This window comes from Alosa sapidissima, chromosome 16 (assembly GCF_018492685.1).
Source record: "Alosa sapidissima isolate fAloSap1 chromosome 16, fAloSap1.pri, whole genome shotgun sequence".
NCBI lineage: Eukaryota > Metazoa > Chordata > Actinopteri > Clupeiformes > Clupeidae > Alosa > Alosa sapidissima.
The window spans coordinates 10,030,755-10,051,645 of record NC_055972.1 but is presented as its reverse complement, the minus strand read 5'-3'; the positions used below and the strand labels follow the sequence as shown (position 1 = coordinate 10,051,645).

Sequence of the window (20,891 nt, the reverse complement as noted above, 5' to 3'; positions counted from 1 at the left end):
TTCTACTAGCCTGACTTAAGTGAATGGAAAAACAGGTTCTCACAAATACAAGAGGCATTCCAGTCTGGCACAGAAATATTCATGTCCTGATTTGACAACATGATCATTCCTACTGCCAACTCCAATTATGTTTATTCCAAAGAAAACTCACTTTTTAAAAATAGTTTAACACTAGAGTATCGCTACTGTTCTACTCTCTACCCTGACTACTCTAAACTTCATGAAGTGGCCATTTCTAGATAATCCACTGAACCTGGCACCTCGACTTTAAAGGGTGCATTTCCTGGATGCATGATTCAATTCTCGACAGGGACTCTCACTTTTCTGTTGAGTCTGAAGGGCTGTGTTAGACTCATGAAAAATGTATCGACATGCTTAATCTGCTCCATTCCAGTTTCTCCTGAGGTGTCTGTGTGTGCGTGTTACCCTAAATGGATGCATTAGGGGAACTTTATATAAACGTTTACTCTTAATGTGTCATCCAAAGGCTCACTGTGTTTAATTAAATACTAAAGAGATAGGTGACCAATGCAATACAAAATATAATTCCACATCCTTATAGGTCAAAGGTCATGTGCACTCATTCATGCTCTGAAAATGAGATCTCCCCTGACAGGACAGAATGAGGTCTGCTGTGCCTGCTGTAACATGATCATCTTTCTCAATAACAATTCTCTCTTTTGGCAAAGTTCTTTGCAAGGTTATGCTTACAAACATAGTATTGCTGCCTCATTAAGGGCAAAGAATTTGGTACCTTTGTCAGAGAGCAGCAGAAGCATTTCATATAAATTTACTGTAAAATAAAAGGATTTTGGACAACATCAATAAAAAATTTCCTTGAACAAGAGATTAAATTATGGGGAGCTTGTTCATATCACGTCATCATGTCTTGCCACAGGATTTGCCAAAGCACTTAGGGCTTGAGGAGGATGTTGAGATTTTTTGGTGGTTACTCCAGTTGCCCCCAGATTTTTAGTTCAGTACTATCTGCTGTCATTTCTGTCTCTCCTGCGCCCTGGCCCTTATGACGAGTCTGTCCTCCCCACTTTTTACAGCATAAAGTCTTATACAAGGTCTTTCTATTTTCTGATGGTTACTTTTATTGTTGTTAGGTTTAGTTAAAGGAAGACCGTTAGAATAGAACTGTGGAGTACAGCCACTAGCCTAGAGTATATATTTTTTGTTTCTGAGAAAATGTACTGTAAGCTTCAATGGAATGGTACCTGTAGGTGTAAGCATATGTGAAAGACACAGACCAGCAAAGTAAAGGGACGATGTAAGTTATGACAGACCCTGTCTGACCTTGACATAAGATTGTAGCACTAGTGATTTATTTCAAGTCATGAAAGCAAAACAGTGTTAATGTTTTGATAATGTGCATGTTTGCAGAAAAGAAAGTGACTGCAATTGCCAAACTGCAATCTGTAAAACTGCAATAACTTCAGTTACTAAGTTAATGGCAGTAATCACTTTTATAAAGCATGTGTGTAGGAGATACAGAACAACAAGGATGGAACATGACGATAATGGAGAGATGAAAAAAGATGATGTCTCTACTTTCGCCTCTCTAAGGTGACCTGTAGAGAGCGGAGGGCAGGCGGAACTCCCGAGGTCTGAGATAATGATCAGGCCTGTCAGACAACATCTGCTCCCGCCACATTCCAACACACACACCCGGCGAGGACAAGCTGGAACTACCACCAGAGTTCATGACTGACAAATAGCCCCTGGCAGCTCTACACACACACACACACACGCAAACAAGAATGTTTGCACTGAAATTAGGAACTCTGTATGCTATGCACAAAGAGTCATTTCCATATCCTCGTGTGCAGCAAACTGCACAGGACAGGGGAGAGGGACAGAGTGATGCAAGTCATTGATGTATGTTGCTTGTAAGAACCCCACCCCCTATGTCATTACTGATCTCTAGCTTCACCTCAAGTTACCTGTTGTACGTGCTCATTGAGGCCTGCGTCAAGAGGGCTGGAGCTGATGCACTCATGCCATCCTGTCCATGTCCTGTCATTTGTTTTCTTTTTTTTTTTACAAATACCTTTGTGTACAAACATGCTGTCGATGTCACCCCTATACATGCATGCAGATATGCATTTAAAGAAGTCTATATATCCATGTATGTAGGTACATGTATGTGCACGATGCATAGAGTCTACACATTCATAGTGCTGCAGCCATTATAAGCTATGATGACATTTGTCCCAGAGACTCATACAGCAGAACCTCCAAACAGCACTTATACAGGGGTGCGTTTCCCAAAACCATGTTAGCAACTTAGTTGGTTGGCAATGGGAAATTGCATTTGCAACCAACAAAGTTGCTCAACTATGGTTTTGGGAGACGCATCCCAGTTCACCATGCTCACATTACGGTCACCAAGGTTTGCCTTTATGTACATGCACATGTTTTGCAGTTTTGGCTCTTTGGCAGGAACATGCATATGAGTCTCCATCATCTGACACGAGGCTTTGCCAGTCTATGACCTACATTCCACTGGTGGTTTTGTAAATTCCATACATGTATTTTATGCTCCAGGCCACGTCCTTTCATCAGGTCTCTCTTCGTGTGTGTGTTTCCCTGCACACATTCCATTGTCAGTTTTGTGTTCATACGTGGGTCTGTCGGATCTGCTGGTCCTCCCCATGCTGTCGGAGTCTGGCTGGCCATGTGTAAACTTTGGGGTTGTGGCCCGTGCGTATTTTTGTAGAGATGGGGTGGTTGTCACCTCCTGACCCATAGCTGTTCAAACTAGCCACAGGCATAACTGGTTTCGGAATGAAAACAGAGGCACGATGTTGTTCTGGCTAATTTCCTCTAATGCCCCTGCAAACTTATCAAAGTACACAACGTGTTTAACATTATCAGTGTACCGCTTTCGCACTACATGTTGTTCGCCTTGCCTTTTCTGGCAACATTGTGATGAGGCCTGAATCTTCAGTTGGATTTAAATAGCTGTTCCCTGGGCTTTTAGATGGATTCTTTACATTAATCACTAGGGAAATAAAGAAAGGACACAAGCCTCACAAACAGACTGCACATGTTTATTAATAATAATAATAATAATAATAATAATAATAATAATAATAATAAATATAATTAAGCTTGTTAAATCACAACAGAATCTACATTTAACTTATCCGAGTTATGAGCCTTGTGTATTTCCATAATAATGAACACATACAAAGTTAGTGTTTTGGAGGAAGGTATAACACTACGCAAACACATTTTGATTATAGAACATACTATCTGTTGGCATAAATAGCCATCTAGACTTTTCAGAACTCAAGTGGCTTGAAAGCAAAGTGTTTTCTATATGACCTCTACCAGGAGGCTTTTAGCTTGTCTGACTGACAGGTAGTCCCTTAAAATGTTCCAGTGGTCCATCAGACACACAATACGGTTAGGTGCAGTTATTTTTAGATAATGTGCTGTGTACGTCTAAAGAGACAGCAGTCTTCACTGATGTGCGTTAAAAACTTGTTGGTGAGGAGAGAGAGAGAGTTTGAATTTGCAAAAGAACTTATACAAAAGACGAACAGATTAAAACATAAAGTCAGTACGTTTTTAAAAGAATCACACTGCAAAAAGTGTAAATTCACAAACTAAATTCACCATTTACAACTGAATATAAAACTCAATTTAAATATCAAATACTCTCAAACATTTGTACATTGCAACATCAGTTGCTTTATAAAAAAGCAGTCTATAGCCGCAGAAAACACTACAGCATCCTGATCCTGTCTATTTTCAATCTTATTCTTTCAACTCATATGAATGGTCTCTTTAGCTTGACCTAAAATGAAAACTATTTATCTGCATATTTTAAGGGGTACAACCAAACATAAAAGTCTTTTGTGAAAATGTTTCACTGAAACCTTCAAAAAGCCTCTCCAATATTAAAACACCCATCAGTCTGGGGCGGTGAACTGGGCTAGTATGCAGTAGCCACACAACGTTGTGGGTTCAATTCCTGGCTGCTACCATTATGCCCTTGAGCAAGGTACCTTACCCTTAGTTGCTCTGGGGACACTGGCCCGTGTAATAACTGATGTATGTAAGTCGCTGTGGATAAAAGCGTCAGCTAAATGAATAAGTAAGTAAGTCTGGGAGACCACCAAGCTGAGAAGAGCTGAAAAATAGCTGTCCTCTTCTTTCAGCCCAAGTTCAATTTCAGTTCAACTCAGATCTCAAAATATACTTTGTTTTTCTTGTGGATTTAGGAGAAACAGCTGAGATCTAAATAAGGGCTGATTTATTTTGTGAAACAAAGAAAAGACATTTTCAAGACAAGGTACCTATTTGCAGTAGGTATTTCTATTTTTTGTTGTTGTAGGAGTTTTCCTGGAGTTTAGAGCCCCAATTGTATTTACAATTAAATTTCCTTGAGTATTCTACACATTGTACTGAGTAAGTGCCATATAATTGGAAGGGATATGCATCTTCAAATATACTGTGCTCTCTAAACAAGCACAATGTAAAAACATTTGATAAGACGATTCCTACTCACTTATGAAGTGACATCAGAGTATTAATTAAACAGCTGGGGCCACGTGGAAGACAAGCCGTCAGTCAGGTGAGTGGTTATGTGGACTTTCGGGCGTTTCATTACAGTGAAATCTTTGCAAAGCCCTCCTGTACTTACACTGAAAATTGACTAATTTATTAAAGCTCCTGTGTCCTCATTATCACCTGAAGATGACGGTAGCACTCCACTTCATCGTTAATGACTCCATGAATCGCCACATCCTGTGTCATCGTTAATGACTTAATGAATCGCCACATCCTGCTTGCGATTTTACCTTTTCAAGGAATTTGCACTGTAAATGGTAAAGCCCCCTGCCAGGAACCGGTGTTATTTCTGGCGTATGTTTTCTGCTCCAGTGACATGATGTTGTAGCCTACATTTTGTTCTACATTGAACTGTTATCTGGACATTTTTTCAGCGCAAGGTTTAAGACAAAACCATTAATTGGACAAGCTGATGTCAATTACTAGACCGCATGTAGCCCATATTTTTGCTTGTGTAAGCTTACCAGTGGTGGAGAGTGTGGGCATGCCTGCTTAGTGGCCTAACGAGCCTCGGATGATTTGTCCTAGAATTCCCAAACAGTTAGCCTGGGGGTATAGCGACAGGCTAGGCTATGTCGCTGCTCGCACACTAATGATGTAGATCTTCCATCTTTACTGCGGCTATAGTGGCAGGAGATGAGCTGATTGTCCGGACGCTAAGTGTGTAGGCCTACACACATTACCACACCCCGTAGGAGATGGGGACCCTAAATGATCCCCATAATAGCGATACTGCATGAGAAAAAGGAACCCTGTAATTTGCCGGCTAATCGGCCTATTTTGGCTATACTTTGGATATACTTTTCATCCTTCTCTCCTTTTTTTTAAGTAGCCTACAATAGTCCCACCTACCCACGGAAAAACGTTAACCATCACCATTGTCGTTATTTATTATTTCCTTGTTTATAAAAGTAAACCACATCTTGCGTAATTCAATGCATTGTACACTGCATATACTGCCCACTGCCCACTGCATTGTGGGTATTGTTCTCAGGATTTATAAATGAATGATTCACCAGCGCTATTGCTGGGCTCCAGTTCTCTGACCTGCTGGTGACCTGCAGCACAAACTTCGGCATCTCAGTGAACCATGCAGAATTCGCCAAGTTCACTGGTTCTTGACAATGCAGGGAAGTCCTAGAAAAACATAACTGCACGACAGTCCCTCCAAACTGTGATTAAAATGAATTGTTTGTTTTAGAGTTATTGGTGGTCTTGAAATAAATGTAGGATTACTTTGACAGAGGTTAATTTATCAAAAAATCTCTGCTCTAATCTGATTTGACTGTATGACCTGTAGCACAATGACATAAACTTCCCTGAGGTGAGTCCATATGACGTCGATGCAAAACAAAGTTAAATCATCACCTAGGAGCAGGGTTCAAGCCAAAAGGTCACTCGGGGGTCACAGGGACGTTTGCTATAAAGGCTAGTTGGGGTATAAACATTTTCTAATAGCCACTTTGTCTATTATGAGTAGCAGACATACATTTTTATTGAAAATCACTGACAAGGGGTCCTCTTTCCTCTTTATACCAGGTGTTTCTATATTGATGATAACTGACAGCATTCTGATGGTTGATCAAAGCTTTCAAACTATGCTTCAACATAATGCCTGAATGAAAGGTTAGTGACCTGTAATGTTTGTATTTAACTGAAAACATCTGTTTATTTCCATAATACTCATTACAATGTCCTTTATGTTATGTAACTGATATACACATATTAGGAATCTAGCCTATAGGTTACAGGAAAACATTGCACATTAATATGGTACGATTTAAGATGCACAACCTGACCCCAAAATAATAATAAAAAAAATACAACCAACAGTCTAAAACAGAGCACGACAACGAATAATTTACAGAAATACAAATATATACATAGGCCTACTCACAACACTTGGAAAAAAAGGTCTTGCGCACTTTTCTCGGTTAGAGAACCTGTTATAATTCGTTCGAGCCAAAAATGCTCTACACAAACCATCACACATAAATTAGATCTCTGATTGAGAAAATATGAACCTATATATATATTTTTTTCTAAGAGTATGTGGATCAAAAGTGCTATACGGTTTGATTCTCCTTCCCTTTTACCAACCCAAATTCTTGATTCACAGCACATGAACCCTTCTTCACATTTTACATTCCGCATTGCATGAATTCAGCAGGAAAAATAATGGAATCACACAATGGGCTATATTCGTATTTAGAAAGTAACAAACCAACCTGATGCAGCATAGTCAAAGCACTATGAATGTGGTGACATACACGGACTGCTAACTATGTTATAGGCTATATTCTACAGTAATCTATAAATAGAGCTTATTTTGACCTACTTCATTTAAAACATATACTATACAGTTTTGTCTTACAGGGTGTAACACATTTATGAGGCATGTATTTTACAATGAAGTCAAAGTAACCAAATGAATAGGTTGTATGAGTCCACGGACCTGGTAACTCCACTGTTCAGCGAAGACGTGCAATGTTCGTTCACCAGTCTCGACTGCTTATGTTCCTTATGTGCTGCTATGGTCTCATCACATTTATAGAGGCATAACTACGACTTTAAACATCACAGTACAACAATGATGGATCTTGTTTGAACATAAACGTTGATAAGCCAGACCATATAGGCTATCATCAGCCAAAGTTACTTCCTTGGCGTCCTTGGTTATGTTCAGCATCACTCAGCTGCTGTGTTGACTGAAGGGTGACCTAGTTATGTTGCAGTCTGAAACACTCCGTTCATTGTCCATAACTTCAATTAGTGATACAGCCTTTGTACAATGTATATTATAATGTAATAATTTAAAGCGAACGGTTCTTCAATTTCAAGATGGAGGAATATTTTGTGTTCTTAAATGTAACTTGTCTGGTTATGACTGTTACATCCACTGAAATTCCTGAAACTGAAATTAACATGTAAACCGTTGACCGGATGAACAATTGGCACTGTTTGCATTCTGGGATATTTTTTTGTGACCAGTCGCCATTCCGCCGTTCCCAATAATTCAATAGTCAGAGTTTTCAAAATGATTACAGCCAGCTCCCGTCCAATACATGTCCGCACGCCCCCACCAAAAGGAACGTAATTGAAGCGTCCGCTTTTGCTCTCGTCACGGTCTGCGTTGAAACGGTCTGGGTCAAAAAGCTCTGGACTTTGGTAGACGGCTGCAGTCTCGTGTGTGTCTCTGATGCTATACATTACACTCCAGCCCTTTGGAATCTGATACCCCTGCCAAAACAAGACAAACAGAATTAAAACAATAAATTAATGAAAAACGTCACGTCCCCTTTTCAGAAATATATAGCCTACTCTTGCCACTCCTATTGGCTTTTATTTTAAACATTCCATCAGAAATTATAATATGGGCAATAAACGGACTTTTCATTACAGAAAGATATTCTGCCTTCCTAAATATGAAATCGAAAATCCAAATGACATGAATTGGCCTACCTACCCATCTACAATGAAATAATTTGGGGTCCACGTATTGATTAGGCTAGACAGCGCAGCACTCCTCATTAAACGAATTTATGATTAAATGTGACAATGTTACAAAATGATTGTTGTTATTTTCTCCTTGACCAGCACACACAATACACATACAATACAATACATATACAATTCATTCTCACTAGATCTGTGGGGTCGGAATGCTGTAGCCTAGTTTTGGATACCTCCAATACGCTTTGCAAATTCGACTACTCTAGCATTGAACCATTTGGAAACACTTTACCTGAAATGAAATCGCACTATTTGGTTCTTCAATTTTACGATAGGCCTACATATCAGCTTCTCACATACACTGTTGGCTACACAGGTAAATAACACTTACATTAAGTTCAAAAGTCTGAAGCACCGTTCTGTATCCTCCAGAAACGGGTGGAAGAAACCTGAGCACTTCCTTCACAACGCAGTCAACATAACGCAACTGCGTCAGCTTCTCCAAGCTCAAGTAAGGGACTTGGACACGAGAAGCCTCGTTGTCAACGGTGTATCCAATACGCACGCCATTGGAAGTATTTAGTAATCTTTCAGCCTCTGGGCACCTCTGTCCTTGGTCTGTTGATGCATCGTTCAGAGGCACAGCTGACATACTCTTCCAGCTGGGTTCTATGTGTTCGGGGGCTACATTGTTGGAGTGCTTCTCCCCTCCTAGGCCCTCAATCACAAGTTCTTTCCTCGCTTTCTCCACCACATCAGGGTGTTTCAGCAGCTGAAGAATGAGGGACGTAGATGCGCTGGCTGTTGTAGAGTGGGCAGCGAAAATCAACTCCACTGCAGTCTCCTGGTAATGGCAAATAATGGGTGAATGGGTAAGTCATAATTAAGTCATTGCTTTGCTAAATCTTAAGTAAGAGTTCTTCAATTTCAATGGCATTGACAAAGAGCATCTCTTCATGTAATTTAAATAGGCCCACCATGTTTACCTTAAGTTCCTGCAGGGTCATTTCATAATCATTTTCTTTGGCAGCGCTTAACATGTAGTCAAAGGCGTCGCAGTACTCCTCCGAATGCTGCTTCTGAAGCTTCTCCTCAATAATCTTCTCAATGGATGCATGGAGTATTTCCCTAGCTTTGATACCCTATGGAAGTAACGATATAGCCATGCAGTAAGTGTCGTAGCCTACTGCATGGCTGTTGTGCGCCATCAAGTAATGGCACATTCCAATTCCATTAAACTACATTTGTGCACATAACCTAAAATACAATCAATAATATACTCGACAGTGATATCTCATGTCTCTGAGCATTACTGTATGGAATTTCCTCTTAAAGCACATTAGTTACAACAGATTTGAGAGATTTGTATTGATGTCTTGATGATTGTGTATTTTCCTTACTTTACGCAGTCCGCTGAATGGCGCATCAATGGGCAAGGAGAATAGATTATTCATCAGTTGATCAAAGATCTTAGAGAGGTATATGATGCGGTCCTCTTCAAGCCTCAGACCGAGCAGGACTGTTACAGCTATTCGAAATGTAAGCGACCTTGCTGCCGCATAAACATCCACAGAACCGGCCTCTGCACACCATTTAGCAATTTCAGACTTGACAACATCTTGGAGGCGCGTCAGATACGTTTCCAAAGCCCCGCGGCTAAACACTTTTGCCAAGATCTTGAAGACAGAAAGGGAGTGATTAAGAGTTATTGCACTAGACTTTCTGACACAAGAAACAGCAGGTCAACATTTGAATTAATACTTTTTGATTATTTCACAAATAAAATATTGTATTAAGCATGGTACATGTTCACATCTCACTCAGCAGCATATCTTACACAGAAGCAGACAATGATATGAAAACGAAAAACAAAAAAATGATGTCTGTCGAACACCTGAGGCTTTCATCTATGCAGTCTAGTGGCTATAATCGATATTTATCCATGTTGAAAATAATATCAAATATATCAAAAATAATATCAAATAGTGTGGATAGTATTAAAGCAAGATAATTGTAATTACTAGCCTACCTTCCTTTTCGTCTTATGAAGATCCCCCACAGAATTGACCAAAGTGTGGGGTCCAAGGATGATACGCGTGCTCTGGGGCCATTGCGTGCACACCAGGTTGTGTTCTCCCAGCAGAATTTTACGGATGTTTTCTGCACCAGTCACACGAATGACAGGTTTCCCCAATAGATGTGTTTTAAACACGGTGCCATGCCTCTCTCTCCTAGAAATATGGAAACTGGACCCCTGTAGTGACACAAGCATGCAAGCAAACACACACACACACACACGCACACACACACACACGTGAGTTAAAATCAGATTTACAGTAGCGTGCACCTTCATGAATTTCTAAGCGCCTTCCTATTAGGACAACCTCCCTGACGTGTGTGCGGCACGAAATTGAGGTGAAAACGTCTGTTTTTCACCGCAAGGAACAATTGCCTCTTCAAGTCTACACTTGCTGCTGAATAATTCCAAAGGCGCAATCAGAGCTAAAATGTTCCTGAGCGCGTCTTGAAGCACACTGGGTTCAAACCACAAAGATGTTCAGAGTAAACTATACAAAATATTTAAAAGGCACAACGAATGTCAGAAAAGGATATAGGTATCTGAACAATATAACCTATTTCTATGTTGGCTATCGTACCTGAAAAAGCCAGTGGAAAGTTTCCCCGACCAGCGGCCAACCCATAGAACCCTCAGGTAACGGGAGCTTGCAGTCCTTGTCCCGTGTGATGGTCCACCGGAATGTCCAGAGTTGCCGGGATAGCGCAAGCAGGAGTAGCGCAGGCAAAACCGACGTGAGCGCGGAGACCAGCGCAGATATCAGAGTAGTCCCGAACACGAACATTTCCAATACTCGACCCTCTAAGGCCCACTGCTCAACCAGCTTTGACGTGCAAGTGTAATTGCCTTCGAGAGGTGGGAGAACCAGTAGCTGTGCCCGAGCACACGCGTTACGTCGTAAGAGGTAGCCGCTTACCCTCTCCAGTACTATGCAGGAATGAAATACCTGGGAGGAAACAGAGGTATGGTAATTCGTCGTGAAAGGACTCTGGCCATGCATCAAGAAAATGTACCAGTTGAGATGACACGAGACCATTTGCAGCGTTACGCATTGTTAGCTGGTCTGTCCACAAAATTATATTTAGGGTTAAAATCCCAGACCCTTACCCATAACTCCATCTGTCATTTAACTTTCGGTTGAATTGCGTGAAACTGACAAGTATTTCAAGTAGTTTTACAAGTTACATGTACCAGCATGTCTTTTTATGTGAATTTTATTCCTTTTGAGGGGCTCTATCCCCGAGGCTGAGCAAACTTAACTGTTGCTTGCCCGTAAATCACATTCTAGAGCGATATGTGCGAGGCTTTGATTGAAATACTGTCAGTCAGTGATTGGATAGGACGTGTAAAAAAGGCGGATGCTGACAAAGTGTTTCACCCTCAAGATATGAACTGTGTCAAATGCCCTGGCGCATCGGAGAAACGTGCATAAGTCTTCAAAATCATTCGACATACATACAGGCTATTTTACTGTCGAAAAATAAATCAGTCCCTCCATAGCCTACACCACAAAGGTTTCCCGACTTACCCTTTGAGATGTAGAGTCATGTCGTTGACAGAGGAAAAGTTCCCAACTGTGTGGCTATCTCTCAGAGATGTAAAGCGTCCTCCCTGCAGCTTCCTCGCTTTATAGATTTCGGCATAGCCTCCTTCATGAACCACCTTCGTAGATGACGTAGTAGATATGCGTTTTTTCCGAATAGCTGAGGTTGTTGATAAGCCGCGAGGGTTTATTGAAAGTTTAAATAAACACTTTATCAAGACGTGGTGTCTGCTCTCAGTTAAATAACAAAAAGGGGAGAGCAGTAGTAGCATAATAAGGGGTGTTCGGATCGAATGGCGACGGATCGAGGAAACAGGTAACCAATCACAGAAAACCACTGTGTTTGAGTGACTACCGTTCATAGCCAAGCGCGCGACTGTGTGTGCACAAAAACGCGCACGCACAACCAAAACAGGTTTCCCGCTTCAACTCATAATTCATTTTGGCTGTAGCAAACATGCAGATTTTATAGCTGGTAGGCTATCCATTTGTGCCAAACATGTATCCATGTGCTTGGCTTTCCGTGTTGGCTAATTAAGTAGGATCTAAATAAATAAAAAATAAATAAAACAAATAAATAAATATAAAATCATAAGAAAAAAATGCTTAGCCACTATTAACAGATTATTCACGTTTAGATACAGCCGATGTTGTCAGGAATTAATAAGATGCGATCAGAAGGGTTTACACAAGTTGTAACACCCAACATCACAACTTCAGCTGACCGACCACCTCAGCTATGTGGCCTCAGAGGGATGATTTAGCATTTAAGCGATGCCTCAGTAAGGCCAGGTGGCTCATATCCTCTTCCGTTAGCGAGTGCCTTGAACACCTGTTGCATTTTGTTTTGATGTAAAGGGGGAATGTCTCCTCAGGCCGCGGAAAGATCCACTGGATTTCCCTTCAGTAAATGCGTGTATATTTTCAATGTATTTTCAATGTGTTTCCCTTTAACATATAGTGAAATTAACTCCGTGCTGTTGAGGAAATTCGTTACAACATTAAACAGAAATCTAAATAGAAAAACAGGAATATAATATGTTGCTCGTTTGTATAATAGGCCTAATTATTCGCATAATTGAAACGACTAATTTGGATATCACGGAACCCAATTTTAACCAAGGAAAGATTGAAATTGTGTGTTTGGGTAGGCTCTTGCATTATTGCCACTGATGTAATGATTTAAGACTTAATATAATATTAACAATAGAAAGCAGAACTCATTCAGCTTCTCTCATTTTTAACTTCAGGTATACCAATGGTCGAAAAGGAAAAGATTCTCTGTAAAATACAGATGCAAAATAGTCTATTTGAAAAAGCAAGGAAATGTCTAATAAATACAAGAGTGAAAAGGGAAGTTTCTTATAGGCCTATGATCTGGGTTTATTTATTTCTATTTTTATTTTATTTATTTGTAAAATGATGCAATTAAGTATGGAATTAATTTAGCTAGATTGTGTTAAAAACTGATGGCCACTGGTCTAGTTTAACCAGATAAAACACTTTAAAAAAGTTTAACCAGACAAAATACTTACTACAGTATTTTTTTTTTCCTTTTTAATTTTGTGTGGATTTTGTATCCATTTTCATCCAATTTAGCCTATCTAACCATGCCATCTTGATATTTAGCCTATAAATTGTGAAACCCAAGGCATGAAAACACAATGCTGTGAATGGCACTGGCTTAGTAAGTAGGATACCGCTCAATGCTTGTAGACATACTGACATAATGGGGTGAGGGTGAACAAGGGAGCCCCGCGGTACACAGAGAGGGACGTTTAAAAAGACTGTCCAGATGAGAATGCGAGCCAGGGATGATGAGGCTGCATCTTTATGTGCCCTGTGAGGACCATAGTTGGTGTCACTCACCAAGAGCTCCTCATTGGTGATTCATGACTGAGTTGTGTTGTTCGCTGGCCTTTCTGCAACCCAGTTGTCTGTCTTCACTTTCTTTCTCCCTCTTCTCCTCTGTTATTATGTGTAATGCGTGAGACCATATTATGAATGCTTGTGTGATGAATCACATGTGGAATGGATTGTCACGAGAGGTTATCTTCCACTGTAAAATGTCATTCAGTGGGCTTTGGCCATAATCTTTGTATTTCTTTTCCAAGTTGTGCATGACATGGCTTGGTATCTGGAGATTTTAAGCTACAGTCCTCACCCTCCTTTGCCTCGCCTCAGTCTCCTTAACTCCATTCTCCTCTCCTCTCCTCTGCCCCCCCCTGATGCGCCTGTCATCGTTTAGGTGTGAGTGGTTTGACCTGTGGAGGACTTTTTCACTGGGGCAGGAAGAGGGGGAAACAGAGGGGGAGGGGTGGGGGAGAGACATTCCCCCGACTGAAACGTTTAGCAAATCCCATTATTAATTTTAACAGCCAGGACATGGAATACCAGAGAAGAGAGCTCAGAGGCATGTAGAAGCAAGTCTGTCACACATACAGTGAGAGAGAGAGAGAGAGAGAGAGAGAGAGAGAGAGTCAGTATTTGTCTGAGTGTGTCAATTTGTCTGTTTTTTGGTACATGTATGTTAATATCTCTCTCTCTCTCTCTCTCTCTCTCTGTCTTTCTCAATTTGATGTAGCCTGTAAGCATTGGTAGGCCTATATATTTGTATGATCAATTGAAATGGAAAGTAGAGCACAATATATATATATATATATATATACATTACATTTAGGTTATCTATTACCTAAACAATTTTATCAATGATCTATTATTATATCACACAATTATGTTGCTGAATGTTGCACGTGACATATTTACTCTTTATATCTGCATAAAATAAGACAAGGCATGACATTTAGTGGCTGTACAGGTATTGTATTTAAACAAACAGTTTCTCTTAGTATTGTTTTTTTTCCAGTGGTAAATACAACAAATCTTGGAGATCCTCTCTGTCTTACATACACATAAGTAGTGTGTGAACATTTTTGAGTTATCAGTTTATTTGAGAATATATAAGGCAGTCCTAATTCTAGACATTGAATAGTGGCATTCATGCTTCAATCTCACCTGAACTATAGAGAGAGACATCTTAATAAAAGACCAGAGCCACATAAGTACAGTACTTTAAGTACATAAGTACAGCATATTACATTGGACAGGTGCCATTTTATGGCACACTTGTCAAAATATACCTCCCAATTAAACCTCAATATCAATTTGTTGAGTTAACCCTTAAAGGAGTACCGTCACACCGGTGTGACGGGAATGTTGAGAAATGAACATTCTAAAGAATATCTGGGTTCATTGAATTCAACATAGAATTTTAGAACCTTCAATTGTTGCGGAACTTAGAATGTTCAAAAACCTACACCTTTAAGGAACCAAATATTACCCTTCCCTCTCTACTGTAGTGGTCTTCTGAAGTGACTTGGTGAAGGTGTTTTACAATTAATGTTTGCAGATACGTACAAAGTACTTGCATGATTTATTACCTTTTCACCTTAAAGAAAATTCATACAAATTCTCATTGTTATTGATACAGATTCATTGTGTGGGAGGGAGATGGCAAATGATACACAAACACAGGACCAAAAAAAACCAACCCAAGAAAAAAAACCAAATGCACAGCTCATATTCTATAAAATCATATGCACAGCTCATATTATATATACTCACTTTCCCCTTTTTTACGACAACCTATTTCAACCTTAAGTGCTGTTTTAAAAACACATGGATCTTCTAAAGACTTATTTCCAAGAGATACTGAATATTCTAGATCATTAAACTCTATATTTGTAAACGTATTGACAGTTCTTATGATAACATCATAATATCACAGCATTGCTATTCTATTGTCATTTTTTCCTATATGTCCAGCATGAGCCACTGTTCCCTTAATTTAGTGGAAGTTAATTAAATGTCTGAACTTGTCATGCTGATTGAGTAACAGGGGGATTTTCTTAGCTGTTTCCTTTTTAAAAGCACCCCAACCTGAATATTCACCAAACAGGCCATTCTTAATGATGCAGTGCCTATTCAAGATGTGTTATGTTACTCTACTAATATGAACTGTGCTCTGTGCGGAAGCTTAGGGAAATACCATTGGGTTTGTCTGGGATGTCTACTCTTACACAGACTCTCTCGTACACACTCTCACACACACGCGTACACACACGTACACACACACACACACACACACACACACACACACACACACACACACACACACACACACACATGCACATATTCCATATTGGGAAAGGTTACATGGATCCTCTGGTAGGTATATACAGTATGAAAAAAGATGGTTCCATCTTATGAAAAGCAAATATGTTTCTGGTTCATTCATCTGTATATTGTTATATCAGATTTCAGTTTTAAAATAATTCCTTAATTAGAGTAATATGTGACTGTCACACATTTGAATGTCTGACAATCTTTGAAATACTGAGGAACTTATTAGTCAAATATATTGGTATTCAAACCTTTATTTGAAACATGTGTCTTCTTCTCAGTGAAGGAGTGTACGTGAATGTGTTTCTCTCTCTGTGTGTGTGTGTGTGTGTGTGTGTGTGTGTGTGTGTGTGTGTGTGTGTGTATGAGAGAGAGAGTGTGTGTGAGTGAGTGCATGAGATGTCGGGAGTGAAAAAGAGAGCAGTGGGGCTCCGTTCTCACTGGTGCAGTCTCTCATCACCTCCTATGCCCCCTGCCCCTTCCCCACCAGTCCTGGTTGTCCACTTTGATTTGGAGCGGCTTGGCCTTCGTTTGAGACGCGGCCTGTCATCGGCCGTCCCAGAGCGAAGAGCGCTACTGTGGGGAGGGGGACGGGCGGGCAGGCAGGCCGACGGGATGGGGGGGGGGGGGCTCTGACCCCCCCAGGGCAGGGCTAAGGGTTTGGGACAGGGTAGGGGGTAACGCCTGAGCAGCCTGCCTACTTCCTTATCTGTCAGAGAGCTGGCGCGCTGAGCAGGTATCAGGTTGTGGTCGGGCTCCCACCCCATGACCCCAGCTCCCTGACCCTAAGAGGAAGTGGAGTCCTTTAGACCACCGCCAAACAATACAGCAATTCAGCTGCCTCCAAATATTACATATTTACACCCAATGCAGACTTGAAGTATAAACTCGGAATAAATCAGAATTACTTTATCGTTTATCATTCACAATAATGGACTATAATACAGTATACATTATATCACTGAAGGGTTATTATGATAATAATATGCCTCAGTTCCTTCTGCTGCTAGCTCTGCTTAGAGCCCACATCAACTGGGCATAGGCACTTGCTACTGAAGCCTGCTTTGTTGGTCAACTTTGTGTTTGCTGCTTTGGTTTGTTGTTGTTGTTGTTCGTGGTGGTGGTTGTTGTTGTAGTGCCCCATGTCATGTCATGTCTTGTGTATTGTTAATTGGGCTTAGTTGCTGATTAGCCATTGTTGGAATCCCCTGCCTGTAGCACAAGGTTTTAAACATCTTGTGTATCTGAAATGAATCAAATAGACCTACTTTCTAGTTAAATAGTACAGTTGCTCTCATTTCCCCAATGTTGTATCCATGAAAATGACAGAAAATGTGTTTAGATAGTGTAGATAAAATTGTAAAAGTGTCAAAGGTCATGGCCTGTGGGAAATGTGCTTGGGAGTGCCCCGAGGCTTACGGGGCAGCGGCTGCTTGTGTGAAACACTCAGAGCTCCAGGCAGTGTGTGGCCATCCCCTGTCACAATAGGTGTCCAGCTTGGTCATTTCAGGTCTTGTTTACGTTTTCAGGAATCAACAATTACAAGGAAGTTAGACTTCGAAAGGAAGAGTAGGATGCATGTGACTCTCTCTCTCTCTCTCTCTCTCTCTCTGTGTGTGTGGGTGTGTGTGAGAGAGTGAGCGAGACATCCATTAGTGGTTAGAGCCCACCTGAGGCTGTGATTAAGGGGGCACACACACAGATCTGCGCTAAAAGTCGGAAAGGAGAGAACAATGGGAAGAAAGGCTCTGTGTCTGTTTGAGGGTCGCTTCTCTGCAAGAAGCTCTAATCCAATAAGCTCCTGGGCTCTCCCTGTGTCACTCTTCCTCCTGTCCCCTGTCTGTCTGTCTCAGCGCGCCTGCCTGTCTCCCGCCACGCTCATTTCCCAACACACCCACTATACTGCACAACACATTAATACATTTTTCACCTTCTTTTTGCTTCTATCTTCTCTCTTCTTCTCTCATTCTCTCATCCCTTCTCACTGACTGTATGCATTGTGAGCTAGTGTTAGCTCTCTCTCTGTCTTTCTGTGTGTGTGTGTGTGTGTGTGTGTGTGTGTGTTAATGAGAGAGACAGAGAGACTGAGAATGATGCAAGAGAGAAGTGAATGTGTGGACAGTAAAAATAAAAAGGAAGCTTATGGTAACAATGGGAATAGAGTTGAATAGAGGAGACTGAAGGAGTGAAAATCACTGAAGACTCACTGCTGGTTGCAGTCTAAGGACCTGATTGGTATCAGCCACTAATGCAGTCTGTCAGTCTGTCCCCCTGTGTCTAGGGAAATAAAGAGTGCTCTCTATCATTATATGAGAACATTTGCTTTTAAACATCTGAATCTCTCTCTCTCTCTCTCTGACTAACTGATGAAGTGTGTGTGTGTGTGTGTGTGTGTGTGTGTGTGTGTGTGTGTGTGTGTGTGTGTGTGTGTGTGTGTGATATGAAAACATTTGCCTTTGTACTGATAAATACCCCAGGACCCAATTACGTATTTCTAAACAATCATTTTCAAGATGCAGGAGCATACTCCCTCTCTCCCTCTCTCCTTCTCTCCCTCTCTCTCTCTCTCACTCTCTCTCACACACACACATACACACATGGCATAACACACTTTCCTCATCATAAGTCATTTATCATGTGAAAAAGAAAGCAGTGAGCTCGCTCTCCCTCTCTTTCCGTGTAGTGTGTGTATGTGCATGTGTGTGAGCGACATCAATCCTTTGTTGGAACAGGAGACAGTGGGTGGGGGCTACTAGACTGGGCTATAAATCATCTTCTAGCCTACCATGCATGTGCTTTCTCTCTCTCTCTCTCTCTCTCTCTCTCTCATACACACACACACACACACACACACACTTTGTACTGAAAAGGGGGTTGTCTGGAATGTGTCTTGGTGCTTGTCAATGACCCTTCCACGTGTATGTCCTGTTTGTGTGGATAGATCCAACATATCTGTTGGAACTGACTTTGTTATAGTCTATGAAAACGTTTTATCTGAAATTCTGTTTTGTAAAATCAAGCAGACTAGAACCCCACATAGTGACATAGTGAACAAAGGAAAAGATCCTCCCTCACAACAACAAGGTGAAAGTGTGTTGGGCGCTCAGAGACAGCCCTGTTAACACCTCTCCTGACAGGAGGAAACGCTCTGGACGCTCCTGGTGCCAATCATTCAATATCCCGCCCACTGTTTGACAGGGGCTTCCTCTCCAGGAGGACAAGCCTAGCCTGCAGTGAACTTGTGAATAGTATAGTGCTCCCCTGATTAACAGCAAGCTTTTGCTTATTATCATAGAATTCAAATCGTTTTCAAATTGTGTATTTTTTGCCAGGGATGAATTGATTTTAATATTTCAGAATTGATCTAGATCTTTACACACCAATGCACTTTACACATTGGCATGGAATCGTGCTTATACACATAACTTTACCACACAGTTCACTCAATGCACAATTTACATAGTAGGCTACATACCTGTACAGCAGTCCTGTATATATGGGAGATACACTCCTGATATACTGTATATTATCCTGAGAATATATCTACTTACACCTCAGTGGGAGCCGAGATAAAAGGGGGAAGAAGCTTTGAGACTGCGTCTGCAGGGATGGAGCAGTGTAACTGTGTATGGTGATTAAATATGAACTAGAATTATAAATGAAAACAAGATTGGGAAAACAGTAGGCAAGTGTTCTTTGGACTGGCTTTAGACTTGTCTAGGGGCAGCTTATCTAGATTCTGGGATAAGAATCTAGATAATTCTGAGAATTATCTCAGTCTGAGAAAAATATGAAAAAGAAAAAGGGATTTGAATATGTTTAAGTATGATAAATACAGCTGTCAATGGCAATTTTATGGTGCAAGATTAACATAGTTTTTTTGAATGTCATTTTTTAAAAGCAGTTGCCTTGTGCCCCTTAAACCTGTGTGATTAAAACGGCAGATCGTCCCAGTCCTTCTAAAAGGAGCCCCGGACACAATGGCGAGGAGCAGCATGGCCCAGCTCCTCCTCCCCTTCTCTGCATGCTCCTACCCCCTCCCCCTCCTTAGGAGAGACTGCATAGTATGAAAAGAGGAGAGGAAGGAAGTTTTAGGAGGAGGAGGAGAATGGATGGAGCCCCCGTGGCCTATATAATGATAGAGTAATGGGCCTGGGAGAGACTTAATGGAAATGTCGTTTTAATCTAATGGATTGGCTTTAGTTGGGGAAGGGGGAGAGAGGGGTGCAGCCTTGCCTCTCTTTCTCTCTCTCTCCGTCCACCACCTCTTCTAGCTCTGCTATTCATCCTGACCCGCTTTAATGCAATTACGGAGGAGCAGGATTGATAGGCTGCCAATCCCCATTTTAGTATACATTACATACAACTGGACGTGGGCACTAAGATGTGAGTTTAACTGAGTGACCATTAAGGCATGTGAGTTCATTGTACATCAAGGAAAGGTGACTGAAATATGTATTACATCCTGGCCAATTGGAAAGACCAGTTGTCAATGTAGACCCAGTTGCTAATGCTGCAGAGGCAGGAACACATGATAGTGACACTTGAGATTTTGGATGTTGACTCACTTAGAAATCCTCAAAGTTACGATAGAGTCAGTGGGAGGGTTTAATGTAAGAGTAAGAAATGTGAGAGATATATGGATTGTTTGAGAGGTCATTTCTCTGTGTGAGTTTGGCGTTAGCATTAGCTGCAGCGACTCAGCACTTTTGCAAGAGTGTGTGCAGGTCAGGGGTCGGCGCTTAAATCCACTGAAAACCTGCCACCAGGCAGTGTGAACTTTGACCTCTGATTGAGGGAAAACCTTACCGGGTGGTGGTGGGGGGGGTGGAGTGGAGACACCTCGGCAAACATCTTATATTTCAAAATAAGACCTGCTGACGCTGCCAAACCCTTTCACTGATTGCTCAGAAGCTCACAAAAAGAAAAAAAACAATCGCAAGAGAGATACATTACACTCTTCAAGGAGAAGTCCCTTCTAGGGTCACTCTTAGGCATTCCACTTTCCCCCCACTCTTTCACCGAACAAGAGAAGAAAGAAAGAACAGA

The 20,891-nt window shown here is 41.1% G+C and overlaps 1 protein-coding gene and 1 long non-coding RNA gene across 2 annotated transcripts; one reads left to right on the top strand and one right to left on the bottom strand.

Moving 5' to 3' along the window:
- Positions 1–5,999: 5,999 nt before the first annotated feature.
- Positions 6,000–9,193, top strand: LOC121685403. The gene is made up of 4 exons (XR_006023352.1): positions 6,000–6,213; positions 8,473–8,551; positions 8,800–8,912; positions 9,071–9,193. It is a non-coding gene; the product is annotated as an uncharacterized LOC121685403 (long non-coding RNA).
- Positions 6,237–11,933, bottom strand: LOC121685401 (cytochrome P450 26C1). The gene is made up of 7 exons (XM_042065913.1): positions 11,646–11,933; positions 10,698–11,063; positions 10,070–10,294; positions 9,441–9,716; positions 9,027–9,182; positions 8,432–8,884; positions 6,237–7,827 (listed from the first exon to the last, which is right to left on the bottom strand). Exons 2-7 carry the CDS (start codon positions 10,899–10,901, stop codon positions 7,450–7,452), a joined length of 1,692 nt encoding a protein of 563 aa, XP_041921847.1. The 5' UTR covers positions 10,902–11,063; positions 11,646–11,933; the 3' UTR covers positions 6,237–7,449.
- Positions 11,934–20,891: the final 8,958 nt, after the last annotated feature.